This window comes from Narcine bancroftii, chromosome 8, assembly GCF_036971445.1.
Source record: "Narcine bancroftii isolate sNarBan1 chromosome 8, sNarBan1.hap1, whole genome shotgun sequence".
NCBI classification, from domain to species: Eukaryota; Metazoa; Chordata; class Chondrichthyes; order Torpediniformes; family Narcinidae; genus Narcine; species Narcine bancroftii.
In genome coordinates this window covers 82,664,339-82,678,659 of record NC_091476.1, presented here as the reverse complement: position 1 = coordinate 82,678,659, position 14,321 = coordinate 82,664,339, and the positions used below count along the sequence as shown (strand labels likewise).

The 14,321-nt window shown below is 43.3% G+C and overlaps 1 protein-coding gene across 1 annotated transcript in view; it reads left to right on the top strand.

Annotated features, from left to right (window-relative positions):
• aplp2 (amyloid beta (A4) precursor-like protein 2) overlaps positions 1-12,547 on the top strand; it is a 189,930-nt gene extending 177,383 nt beyond the window's left edge. The window contains exons 14-16 of the mRNA XM_069894362.1: positions 7,444-7,518; positions 8,072-8,227; positions 11,820-12,547. Coding sequence (XP_069750463.1) covers positions 7,444-7,518; positions 8,072-8,227; positions 11,820-11,921 — 333 coding nt within the window. The 3' untranslated portion in view covers positions 11,922-12,547. The remainder of the gene's footprint in view (positions 1-7,443; positions 7,519-8,071; positions 8,228-11,819) is intronic.
• Positions 12,548-14,321: the final 1,774 nt, after the last annotated feature.

Below are 14,321 nucleotides of genomic sequence, written 5' to 3'. Positions count from 1 at the left end.
GAAATAACAGATAAAAAGTGGTAAGAAACATGAGGTTGCAAAATATAGAGCCATAGGACATGGCCAGTTCTCTTAATGGATACAGAAAAACAGGCTGACGTTACAAAAAATAGAAACCAACAACACAGGTGCTGGAATCTTGAGCAAACAATGAGCTGCAGGAGGAGCTCAGCAGGCCAGGCAGCACCTGTGGGCTAAACTGGTCTCTCGATCCTGAACCCTTCATTAAACCTAAAGGGAAAGGGGGTGAATACTACCATAAAGAGGGAAAAGAATTTGAGGTACTGGCCAAGAGGTGATCAGGTATAGGACAGAAGATATGTGACATTGAAAGTCAGGTAGAAGGAGAGATCATGAGGAGTCGGATATGGGAACAAAAGTTAGAAAAGAAAATAAGATTAAACAACACCCAAGGTATGTAAGGATGGAAACAGCAGACTAGATGGGGTGGGATTTAGCAAAATTGGAAAATTCAATGTTAATGCCATTGGCTTTAAGACTATCCAAGAGGAACATGTTCTGTTGTTCCTTGAGTTTGTGCTTAGCCTCAATCTGACAAGGCAGAATGTGGTTGCAGAATGGTACATATTCTGCATGGAAGTCGGTGACCAGTGATCTATTCTGAAACCCCTCTTTGTGATTTTTATAAAATGACCTGGATGAGGAAGTGGAAGGGGATGACATGGAGGTTGGTCATGTTGTGGATAGTATGGAGGGTTACCTGAGGTTATGGAGGCTGAGAAATGATGGATGTAATTTAATCCAAAAGTTGATCATTTCGGTAGGTCAAATTTGAAGGCATAATCCAATGTTAATGGGAGAACACTGAGCAGTGTGGACAAAACGATAGATCTTGAGGATACTCAAAGCCACTGCACAGGTTGATAGTTGAAAAGACATATGTTGAATTAGCCTTCATTAACCATGTGATCGAATTCAAGGGCTGTGAAGTAATGTTGCAGCTATACAAGACTTAGGTTGCACCCCACTTGGAATATTGAGTTCAGTGAGTCACCACACTGCAGAAAGCATGTGGATGCAATTGAAGGGGTGCAGACGAGATTTACAAGGATGCTGCCTGGATTAGAGAGGATGCCTTATAGGTTGTATCAACTTGGTCTTTTTCTTCCTTAGAGCAATAGAGGATAAGGGGTGACCTAATAGAGGAGTATAAGGTGGTGAGAGGGATTGATCGTATGAATAGCTTTTTCCCAGAAATGAAATTGCTAACATGAGGGGACATAGTTTTAAGGTGCTTTGGAGTAAATACAGGGGGATGGATGTAAGAGGTAGGTTTTTCCACAGAGTAGAGGGTGCAACGGCAGTGGAGGCAGAGACAATAGGTTCTTTTAAGAGACTATTAGGTGCATGGAACTGAGAAAATAGAGGGTTATGTAGTAGTTAGAGTAGGTTATTAGGTCAGCACAGCACTGTGGGCCAATGGGCCTGGACTGTGCTGTGGATTGCTATATTCTAATGGATGAGGCAAACAACAGATCACTTGTAGGAATGATTGGGGGAGTTAAAGTTGGTTAGAGAAAGGTCAAGTTGAGACCCACATACAGAAGCAATCGCCCAATCATTTATTATCATAGAGGAAGTCACTGTAGGTACATGGAATGCAGGAGGTTGGTTTGGATGATCTGCCTATACAGCTGCGTCACTTGGAAGGTTTACTCGTGGCCCTCGATGAAAGTTAAGAGGAGATATTGGACCAGGTTTTGCACTTTCTGCTAAGGGAAGTTGAAGACAAAAGATAAGATGCATTCCTCAAGCTTATGTTGGAGCAGTTAGTGGAAAGATAGATGCTATGTGTAGCATCTATCACAAACAGAGGAAAGACGGGCAGTCAATCTAGCAGAAATGCAATCAGTTTGATGGATTGAAATGTGTTTACTTTAATGCAAGAAATATGAAGAATAAGGACAATGAACGGAGAGTATGGATCAATACATGGAATTATAATGTTGTAGCCATTAGAGACTTGGATGACACAGAGATAAAATTAGCAAGTTTTGGGGTTTTGATGTGTCAAAAGGGATAAGAAGGGAAGTAAAGATGGGGGGGAGGGGGAATGAGTGGCATTGCTAATTAGGGATCAGCAAGGGAGCTATCACTATTGGGAATAGTCTACAGGCCCCCAAATAGCCACTGAGGAGCAGATTGTGGAAAGGAGCAAAAATTACAGGATTGTTGTTATGGGACACTTAAATATCCCAAATATTGACTGGGATCCTTTTAGTTCAATAGGTTCAGATGGGGCAGAATTTGTCAGCTGTGTCCAAAAAGGATTCTTGACCCAGTTTGTGGACAAGTCAACTGGAAAGAGACCATTCTCGTGCAAGGATTTACCTCCCCCACCCCCCTGGTAGGCTCATTCAGAAAGTCAAGAGGCATGGCATCCAAGGAACCTTGGATTCAGAATTCATTTGCCTGCAGAGGGTAGCAGTAGATGGAATGTATTCTTCCTGGAGATCATTTACTAGTGGAGTTCCACAATAATCTGTTCCTGAACCCCTGCTCTTAATGATTTTTGTAAATGACTTGGATGAAGACATGGAGGGGTAGGTCAGTAAGTTTGCAAATGATACAATTTGGAAGTGTTGTAGATAATGTAGAAGGTTGTCAGAGCTTACAACAGGATGCAGAAAAATGGCAGATGGATTTTAATCCAGGTAAGTGTGATGTTGTAGCGATAGCTAAACGGAGTCTAAAACGAGACCAGTAGCCAGTGAGCTTGTTTGCACTCCAGCTGTTTATTGAATCTTCCCGCACTGCGCCTTATAAGGCTGCGGGTAAGTCCCACCCTCGGCCGGAAATGATGCCATGACGTTACCACACGTGCATGCAGACACGACCAGGCTGGCAGAAAAGACGACCCCGAGTTGGAACATCTGGAACTTCTGGGTGTGCACTAGGTGCTTGGCCTTGAGGTACATGAGCAGGCTGTGAGCTCAGAGGCAGTCTGCACCGAGGAGTAGCTTCACCGTGGCCGGTGTGAAATCTCAGCGGAAGGTCTCACCACTGAGGTGTACCGCCACTTGTCGTGTGCTGAAAGTCTTTATGGTGGTGGTGTTGCCGTGCTGAAGGGTCTATGGTAGCGTTGGTGGAATTACGCTGAGTTCTGCCCCGTATTGATGAGGAACCAGCAGCCCGTTGTCTTATCTGTTGCATGTTGAAGGCTGTTGGCATGACCAGCTGCCGAAGTCATTAGCGGCGGTTGGCCTGCGCGTTTCCTGGAAACGTGCAGAGCTGCTTACATTTATGGGGTTCTGCCTCCCAGTGCTGGTAGTAGAATCACCACCGCACCTCTGCTCCCTCTGCTGGCTTACGAGGGCGTGGCTGATCCCTGCTTGTTTGGGTTTTGGGCTGCTGCTATGTCTGGGGGCTGGGTCAGCTGATTCATGGCGGCTTCATTCTCCCACTTGGTGCGCCATAGAAGGTCCACTAGCAGCAGCTGGATGTCATCGGGCACCTGTTCTAAGAATGCCTGCTCAAACATGAGGCAGGGCTTGTGGCCGTTTGCCAGTGTGAGCATTTCGTCCATGAGGGAAAATGGTGTTCTGTCCCCCAGGCCATCGAGGTACATGAGCCTGGCTGCTCTCTGGCTTCTGGAGAGCCCATAGGTGCTAATGATCGGTGCCTTCAACATGGAGTATTTACCTGCTTCCGGTGGGTTCTGTATGAGGTCGTCCACTCTGGCTGCAATTTCTTGGTCCAGGGAGCTGAGGTCATCTGCTTTATCTGGAACTGTGCCTCTGCCTGTCCAAACCAAGGACGTGGGCGAAGCGTCCAGAAAATCGGGAGTTTGAGATATCTGGACCTGTCGGGGTTACCAATGTAGCAGCAGCAAAACAGAGTCAGGAAGAATGAGACCAGTAGTCAATGGGCTCGTTTGTACTCCAGTTGTTCATTGAATCTTCCCACACAGCGCCTTATAAGGCCACGGATATGTCTCATCCTCACGCTGGAAACAGCGTCGTGACACTACTACGCACACGTGCAGACCCGACCCGGCCGGCAGAGAAGACTACCCCGGCGGCACCATCTTGACGTGGCTACTCCACTGCCGCAACCGTATCATGGAGCCGGTTCGCCTGCTGTCAGTAATGTGCACTCCCACAAAATGATGCATTATGGAAGGACAAACCTGAAGGCTGAGCACAGGGTAAATGGTTGGTTACTTAAGAGTGTGGATGAACAGAGGGACTTTGGGGTGCAAATCCATACATCCCTCAAGGTCACCGCACAGGTTGAAAGGATAGTTAAGAAGGCCTACGAGATGCTTGAATTCAAGAGTAGCGAGGTCATGTTACAACTCTACAAATCTCTGGTAAGACCACACTTAAGAGTATTGTGTTCATTTCTGGTCACCTCATTATGGGAAGAATGTGGAGGCTATGGAAAGGGTGCAGAGGGGATTTACTAGGATGTTGCCTGGATTGGAAAACAAGTCTTATGAGGCTTGGGACTCTTAACAGAGCTGGGACTTTTCACTTTGGCACATAGAAGGTTGAGAGGAGACTTGATAGAGGTCTTCAAGATTATGAGAGCCATAGATAGGGTGGACAGGCAGCACCTGTTTCCTAGGACAGGATCAGCAAATACCAGAAGACATGAACAAAGTGAAGGGAGGGAAGTTTAGGGGAGACAGAGAGTTTGGGAGCCTGGAATGCCTTGCCGGTGATGGTAGAGGAGGCTGAAACTTTGGGGGCATTTCAGAGACTCTTAGACAGACACGTGAATGAAAGAAAAATAGAGGGTTATGGGGTAGGGAGGGTTTAGTACTTTTTATATTAGGAAGCAATATATGGGTTGGCACAACTTCAAGGGCTGAAGGGCCTGTACTGTGCTGTAAATACTGTTCTAAATATGAAGTGATACACTTTGGTAGGTCAAACTTGAAGATGGGGTATGTGGTTAATGGCAATATTCTCCATAGTGTGGAGGACCAGAGAGATGTTGGGGTCCAAATAAGTTGATATTGTGGTTAAAGCATATGGTGTGTTGGTCTTCATTAGTTGGAATTGAGTTCAAGGGCTGAGAGGTAATGTTGCAGCTTTATAAAACTCTGGTTTGACCACACTTGAAGTATTGGATCCTGCTCTGGTCACCTCATTATAGGAAAAATGTAGATGCTTTGGAAAGGGAGCAGAGGAAATTTACCAGGATGTTGCCTGGATTAAATAACATTGCTTATCAAACATAGAAAATAGGAGCAGGAGGAGGCCATTTGACCCTTCAAGCCTACACTGTCATTCATTATGATCATGGCTGATCAGTACCTGGTTCCTGCCTTTCCCCATACCCCCTCATCCCCTTGGTCACAAGGGCCAAATCTAACCTACACTTAAATATTGACAGGGAACCGGCCTCAACTACTTCCTGTGGCAAAGAATTCCACACATTTACCACTCTCTGAGAGAAGAAATTTTTCCTCATCTCAGTCCTAAAAAACTTCCCCCTTATCCTTAAACTATAGCCCCTGGTCCTGGTTTTTCCCAGCATTGGAAACAATCTTCCTGCGTCTAGTCTGTCTAAACCTTTAAGAATTTTATGTTTCCATAAGATCCCCCCTCAATCTTCTAAATTCCAGAGAATACAAGCCTAGTCTATCCAATCTTTGTTCATATGCAAGTCCCTCCATCCCCAGTATCAGCCTAGTGAACCTTCTCTGCACCCCCTCCAGGGCAAGGATATCCTTCCTCAGATAAGGTGACCAAAACTGCACACAGTACTCCAGGTGTGGTCTCACCAAGGCCTTGTACAGCTGCAGCAGGATCTCCCTACTCCTGGACTCAAATCCTCTCGCTATGAACGCCAACATACCATTCGCCCTCCTCACCGCTGCTGCACCTGCACGCCCACTTTCAATGACTGATGCACAGCAACACCCAAATCTCGCTGCATTTCCCCTTTTCCTAAACAGATACCATTTAAATAATAATCCTCTTTCCTGTTCTTACCTCCAAAGTGGATAACCTCGCATTTATCAACATTATACTGCATCTGCCACCTCCTGGCCCACTCGTCTAACTTGTCCAAATCACCCTGCACTCTCCTAGCATCCTCCACACAGCTAACCCTGCCACTCAACTTTGTATCGTCTGCAAATTTTGAGATACTGCTATCTATTCCCACATCTAAGTCGTTGATATATATCATAAACAGCTGCGGCCCCAGCACTGAGCCCTGCAGTACCCCACTAGTCACTGGCTGCCATTCTGAAAAGAACCCATTCATTCCTACTCTTTGCTTCCAGTCCCTCAACCAATTCTCTATCCACCTTAATATCATACCTCCTATACTGTGCTCTTTAAGTTTATACGCTAGTCTTCTGTGCGGAACCTTATCAAACACCTTACTAAAGTCCAGATATACCACATCCACTGGTTCTCCCCCATCCACTCTACTGGTTACATCCTCAAAAAACTCTATTAGATTCATCAGACATGATTTCCCCTTCACAAAACCTTGCTGACTCTGTGCGATGATACCACTACTTTCCAAATGTACTGCAATTGCATCTTTAATAACCAATTCTAGCACCCTCCCTACTACCAATGTCAGGCTAACTAGTCTGTAATTTCCCGATTTCTCTCTCCCTCCCTTCTTAAAGAGTGGGATTACGTTGGCCATCCTCCAATCCGCAGGAACTAATCCAGTATCCAAAGAGGTTTGAAACATTATCACCAACGCATCCACTATTTCTTGGGCTACTTCCTTCAGCACTCTCAAGCAAGGTTGACAGAGCTTCAGTTGTTCTCTTTGGAGTGACAAAGGATGAGAGATCGCAGGCATTTAAGTCCAGAGACCTAGATCTGTACAGCAGGAGCAGGTATGACCTGCAGAAAGCTATCTCCCAGGCGAAGTGGAGATTCCGGATGAAAATGGAAACATCAAGTGACACCCGACAATTGTGGCAGGGCCTGAACGCCCTAACCTGTTACAAAACCAAATCTGGTAAAGTAGCAGATGGCAAAGCTTCTCTCCCAGAGGAACTCAACACCTTCTACACCCGATTTGATGACAATAACAGCGAAGAACCACCCCTCCACACCCCCACGTTCCCTGACGATCCCATCCTGCTTGTATCTGAGGATGACGAGCAGGCTGCCTTCAGGTGAGGGAATCCAAGGAAAGCATCCAGCCTGGATGGAGTTCCTGGCCAAGTATTAAAGATCTCTGCTGTCTAGATCTTAAAATCAGCTTTTCAGTTATATATGTTTGTAAGGTATTGTAAAGATGAATTTGTGTTTTGTTTGACAAGCATCTTGGGGGTTAAAATAAGGTGACCACACCTTATAATCACCACACTGGTGATTATTTAAATTGAGAAAGAAAGAGATTGGGGTTTATTCCTATCTATCTTCAATGAAAGAATAACAAGAGAAAACACCAAGTTTCATTTTAATATTTACTATTTGGTCTCTGCCCTTGCAGGTGATCGATGAGAGCTTTGATGTGAAAGAAATGATTTTCAATGCAGAACGAGTTGGTGGAGGCGAGAATAACATGGTATGAACAGTGACTCCCTGTGAAGGCTTAAGTTGAGACTTTCAGAATGGATTACATTTTATTTATTTTAAATTTAGACATACAGTAACAGGCCCTTCCAGCTCAATTGCACCCAATTGACCAACAGCTCCCCATGTTTTGAAGGGTGGGAGGAAACCACACAGACATGGGGAGAATGTGCAAACTCCTTTCAGACTGCGCTGGATTCAAATCCAGGTCTCCGGTGCTGAAACATTGTTGTGCTCACTGATACAACAACAACCTTGCTGCACCAAAGCTAATAATTTTCAGTACTTCAACCAGCACATAAGTAATGAGTTGTACCATTTAATTAAAAAGTTATTGGCAAAATTCAAAGTACCTTTTATTTAGTTTATTGTTTGCTCAACAAAAGTTTAACCTAGCACATTTCAATTATTTTAAAGTTTGCACTTTTACTTTTCCCTCAAATCGCAGGAAGAGCTACACTTCCATTTCCAAGTACATAAGATATTTTGAGGTGATGACTTTGATGAAGGATGCTGCCTTATGATAAATATTTGTGTTTTCCCAGGACACTGATGGAGCCCTGCAAGACAACTTTCGTTTAAGTGGCAGTGCTCTAATTGGCCTTTTGGTGATTGCAGTTGCAGTTGCCATGATAATTGTCGTCAGCTTGGTGATGTTACGTAAGAGACAATATGGTACCATCAGTCATGGTATAGTAGAGGTGAGTATGTTTAAGCCTCTATCTGTTGAGATATGTTTACAGCAGTTAGGACAATATAGTTTGACCTTACCTACCACACTCAATTTCCACTGGGTTTGCTACAACCACTGGCATCAGGTGTGTAACATTGATTATACCCATCTCATTATGGTCTTCCTTGACCCCACATGAACTTCAGAAGCAGGTACACAGTGATTACTGTTTCATTGTCCCAAGTTGCTGTTTTATTTTCAGTACTACACATTACAAGTTACCAAGACCAAGGGAGATAGATACTGCACTTTTCCAGAAAATGATGCTCTGCAGTCATGGGGCTGCACCACTTCTTGACCTCCTCCCCCCAGTGAGTGAGAATCGTCTGAATTTTGTTCGTACTCCTATTAGGTGCAGCTTTCCACACTGGTGTCCACTGGGGAACTGAGCATCTACACACTGGTGTACACTGGGGAACTGAGCATCTACACAATGCTGTGCACTGGGTAACAGGATCTACACCCTGGCATGCACTGGGGTAGCGAAAATCTGCAGACTGGGTGCACTGATGAACAGAGCATCTACACATTGGCATGCATAGTGGAAGTGATTATATAAACACTAGCATGCACTGGGGAGCTGAGCAACAATACACTGGCGTGCACTGCGGGAATGAGCCGTGACACATGAGCACTCTGGGGACCTCGGCATTTACACTGCCATGTACTGGGGAAGTGGGCATCGACACAATGGCATGCACTGGGGTAGTGAGCATCTACACATTGGCAGGCACTAGGGATCTAAGCATTTACACATTGACATGTACTGGGGTAATGAACATTTACACACCGACATGCACTGGGGAACTGAGCATCATGATGTCTGTGAAGAGCAGTTTCATCCAATTTCGATTCCCTTCCCAAAGCCCATTTTGGAGAGCATGTTTGACGGACATGTGCTAATATTAATCTTTAGATATATATGTTTAGTAAGGGACTATGGACTGGAAAAACAGGGACACACAGACACCGCAGACAACCACACAAACACAGAACCTTTTGAGTTGGCAGCCGGCAAATATCAGAGACCATTTGTCTGCAAATTTATTATTCAGTGGAAGCTGAAAACAACCATAAAAATTAAAATTGAATGGTTCATTGTAAACTAAAGTCACTGATGTTTGCTCAACAATGACATTTGTTCAAACAAGAGACCATTTGCTTGTTTATACATGTTTTTGGAATTGAACTGTTGAAGACAATGCTGATCACTCAGAAAAGCATCAAAGAGGACTTTTAATTCGGTGGCCAGCAGACAGAGAGGACTCATTAGGTTTTGAATTATAATTTTGAAGTAGTTTGGAGAAACTGTAATGGTTGGGGACCTGCCCCCCCCCTCCCCCCCCCCCACACACACACACACACACACACACACACACACACACACACACACACACACACACACACACACACACACACACACACACACACACACACGCGCGCGCTCATGCGCGCGCTAAGTTAGAGTAATGTTTAGAGTTAAGTAAGAAGTGTTATTAATAAAAATTATTGTATTTGAAGGTACCATTGTCTTGGTGAATTTCTATTGCTGATCTGGGTCGTAACAGAATGTTCATCATGTACATGTGCGATATCCAGTCGAAAACCTTCTGGTTTAAGCTGGCCAGGGAGGCCTCCACCCTCCTGTCTGGCAATTACACAATGACATCTCTGAACATCATGAGACTGTCAAAGATTTTCCTGCCTGGAATAGTACAGGTCTGGTCTGGGATCACTTATGCTAGAGCAAACTTCACCCAACTGGTGGTGGCCTTGGACAGGATCTTGTTTACCAATGATTTGATCTCTAATTCGTGATAGCCTTTTTCTTCCCTTTCTGTTTGAAGATGAGGAGTCTGACATACTACCTATCAGGAGCTTAGCTTTGTACACTTCAAGTTAAGACAAGTTTATTGTCATCCGATTATACAAATACAACCTGACGAAACAGCGTTCTTTGGTCCTCGGTGCAAAACACAACCAGACATAACACACATACTGACAGACAATGCATATGCAAGAATAAAACACGAAAATGTGTAGATACCTTGGTTGAAGTAAAAACACAACGCTGGTGAAACACAGCAACTCAAACAGTGTCCTTTATATAGCAAAGATAAAGATACATAAACAACATTTCGGACGAGCCCTTTACCAAGGTATGGAAAAATAACGGCAGGCATCTGATGCAGGACATATGCAGGTTGTATTCATATTTACAAATAAATATTGTTTGGTGAATGTGAGGGTCTCGGATGGTTAGTGTGAGCAGCAGGTCCAGACACACCCAGTGTCAGTCCGGTATAACTCAGCCAGTAAGCCATTTCTTCTGGGGGATTTACTCGACCCAAAGGAGTAGATGGAGTCCATCACCTCCTAGAGGGTTATTGGCTGGCATTTGGTCAAGCACACAGAGAGGAAGGATTGAAAGGGATATGGACCGGATGCAACTAAATAGGACTAGTTTGAGAAGGCCATTTTCCTTGCTGTATCCAATTATTTGGAAAATTACCCAAGTATTGGAAAATTCAAACATTTTCCTTGCTCATCAGTAATTTTAATTGTTCCTGTTTGTGATCTTCTTGCTTTCATTCCTTTAATTTGTGATCTCTGTCGCAATGTGGTGCATCTTCAGTACTTGTGTCTTGTTGCTCAACAAATTTTTCTGTAACATGTTTTTGTTGCTTGCAGTGTAATTCATTGATCACATTGTCCCTCCACTCACACGATTTCTTGTTGTCATTCTCTGCTTCCCTTATGTCTGTTATGTTCCCTTTCTCGATATTCATCTGAAATTGAACTTGATCGGTTTTAGATATTTGAAGTTATTATTTTGGATCTCCATATTTCTCAATCTCTCAATTCTACTGTTGTGGATATCATTCTCTTTTCAACCTCTAAATTACACAGAGAAGCCAGAGGCTTGGTCTCTATGTTATTTGTCTTTCAACTTTATGGATCAATTTCAAGGGCCCTTTTCAATATCTTGATAAACTGTTGTTACAGTTTCATAATTTTGTTAACTCTTCCTCAGCGTTTTAAGTTGCAGATGTTAATCTAACTCCATCAGTAAATGTTCTTAAAACATTTTTGCCACTTTTTAATTGTAAAAAGCATATCTTTATTTTTTTGCACTTAAGAAAAATAATTTGCTCTCCAGAATATTTTGTGAGTAGTTCTGTAACCAATCAGTGTGTATTAATAAATTGGCCAGATGCATTTGATACTCTCCTGGGCAAACACCCCAAATCGCACAAATTCTTGGGTGTAAAATGCTCAATTGTTTTCCAGAGCTAATTTTAATTTAAAAGTGCATTTTGCTCCTGATTAAGTTTTGAGGCATTTCTGATGCTTTTCTTCCATCATAAATGGTTTTGATCTCATTTATAAAGTTCTGAAATGCATTGTGCCCAGATGGGAGTGATTTCTCATTTCCTCACAATTTTGCATCAACTTTTGCTGCTTCCAGAACTCAGCAATGAGATTCAAGGAGAAGAGGAATGGGTGGAGGGGGAAAGGATTTGGGGGGTTTTTTAAAGCAAAAGTTCTTCCATTTACAGGTTGACCCTATGTTGACCCCAGAGGAACGTCACTTGAACAAAATGCAAAACCATGGTTATGAAAACCCAACGTACAAGTATCTGGAGCAGATGCAGATCTAATGCCAGATGCTAAATTGAGCCAACCATCCATATCCAGCCAATCTTCCAACTACTGATTTGTAACATTAGAGGTCTGCATTTCACATACAAGATTTTGAGTGTAAAACACTTCCTACTGTAGAATGTAAGATTCCCATTCTTTTAAATGGGTTTGAAATGTACTACGCAATATATATGTATAATCTTAAAATCTATTACCTGATAAGAATTACAATGATATAGTTGTTTTCATTTTAATATTATTTTAAATGTTTTATTTTGTGTCACAAAGATCTATAAATAGAGGCTGTAGATTTCTACCGTATACGAGGAGGATTTGTACTGATTTATTTCATGGAACCTATTGGATCCTTCTGCTGTAAACTACCTTCAACTGATTCGCATTGTAATAGGGCAGTTGAAACTGGGAGGTGAGGACTCCATTTCTCATTGTGTGTCTGTGTCAGTAAAGCTGTGTTGCAGTCTAAGGCATTTACTGAGGTTCTGGTAACCTGTACTTTGTTTCCCCTGCACATTCCTCATGAGTCTTATCAGACTATGCACATTTTTACAGTTGTATCACTGTGTTAGTTTTAATCTGCAAGGTAACTGAATGCACACTCATCAATAAACACTACTTCCCCAAACGCCTGGGTTTTTTGTTATCTTTTCTGTAGACTGTAGTTTTGTCACTGCAGGTGGCACGATTAGTGTAGCAGTTAGTGCAATGCTAATACAGTGCCAGTGACTCAAGTTCAAATCCAGCATGGTCTGTAAGGAGTTTGCACGTTTTTGTATCTGCATGGGTTTCCTCCTAGCCTTTAAAAACATATCGGGTTGTAGGGCTCGTGGGCTGAAAGGGCCTGTTTCTGTGCTGTATGTCTAAATTTTTAAAACTGAAATACATAAGAAATAGGAGCAGCAGTCAGCCAACCAGCCCATCGAGCCTGCTCCGCCATCAAAAAGATCATGGCCATTGACTCAGCTCCACCATCCTGCCTTTTCCCCAAACCCTTCATTCTGCTACAATGCAAAATTCTATCAACCTGTAACTTAAATGTTACATCAGATTTATGGTCAGAATTCAAATATGACATCACATACATTTTCCCACAGGCACAAGCAGAATCACCACTTATTGGCAGTGAAAAAAAAAACTGACTCAACGTACATCTGGGTGGCATGGTTGATGTAGCAGCTAGCACAATACCTTTACAGCGATTGGGACTGGGGTTCAAATCCCGTGCTCTCTGTAAGGAGTTGATACATTCTCCCCATGTCTGCATGGGTTTCCTCCCACTGTTCAAAATGAACAGGGGGTGTAGGTTAATTGGGTGCAATTGGGCAGCTCGGATGCAAATGGCCTGTTACCATGCTGTATGTCTAAACTTATTTAAAATTACACCTGTAAACAATTTTTAAAATATAAATAAACTTCAATGCAGAGAGGAAAAAATTAAATGAAGTGCATAAGTAAGTCCTTAAATATGCCCATGATTGTTGTTGAGTCTGATGGTATCTGAACCTGGTGATGTGAGACTTGTGGCACCTAGACCTCGTCCCTAGTGGCAGCAGCAAGAAGAGAGCGTATGCTACGTGGTGTGGATCCTTGATGATTGTTGCTGTATCCCTATCCCAGACCGTGATGCCCATGTCATGCGAAACCTCTGCAAACTCCTGAGGAAGTATAGGTTGACATGCTTCCTTCACGATGCCATTGGTGTGTTGCATCCAGGAAAGATCCTCCAAGATGGTGACTCCCAAGAAATTAAATTTGCTCACCCTCTCCACCTCTGATTTCCCAATGATCACTGGATTGTACACTTCTGATTTTCCCTTCCTGAAGTCAACAATCCTCTCCTTGGTTTTGGTGACACTGAGTGCAAGGTTGTTGCTGGTGCACCATTCAGCCAAGTTTCCAATCTCCACCCAGTATGCTGACATCCCCTTCCTTTATACAACACACTACTGTGTATCATCGGCAAATTTGTAGATGGTGTTATTGTCGTACCGAGCCATACAGTCATACATGTATAGTGAGTAAAGCAGGGGCTAAGAACACAGCCTTGTGGAGTTTTGGTACTGATGGAGATTATGGAGGAGATCTTCTTGCTGATTGTGGTCTGGAGGTCAAGAAATCCAGAATCCAATGACACAGTTGAGTCCCAAGCCTTGCAGTTTTGTGATCAGTCGATAAAGAGCATCCATGCATCTTTGCTGTCCAAGTGTTCCAGGGCTTTGTGTAGAGCCAGTGAGATGCTATCCACCATAGACCTGTTTCTACGATAGTTGAATGGGAATGGATCCATGACCCTGCTCAGAGAGCAGATGATCTGCTTCATCACCAGCCTTTCAAAACACTTCATCACTATTGATGTAAGTGCTACTGGTCAATAATTATTAAGGTAGGTTACTACACTC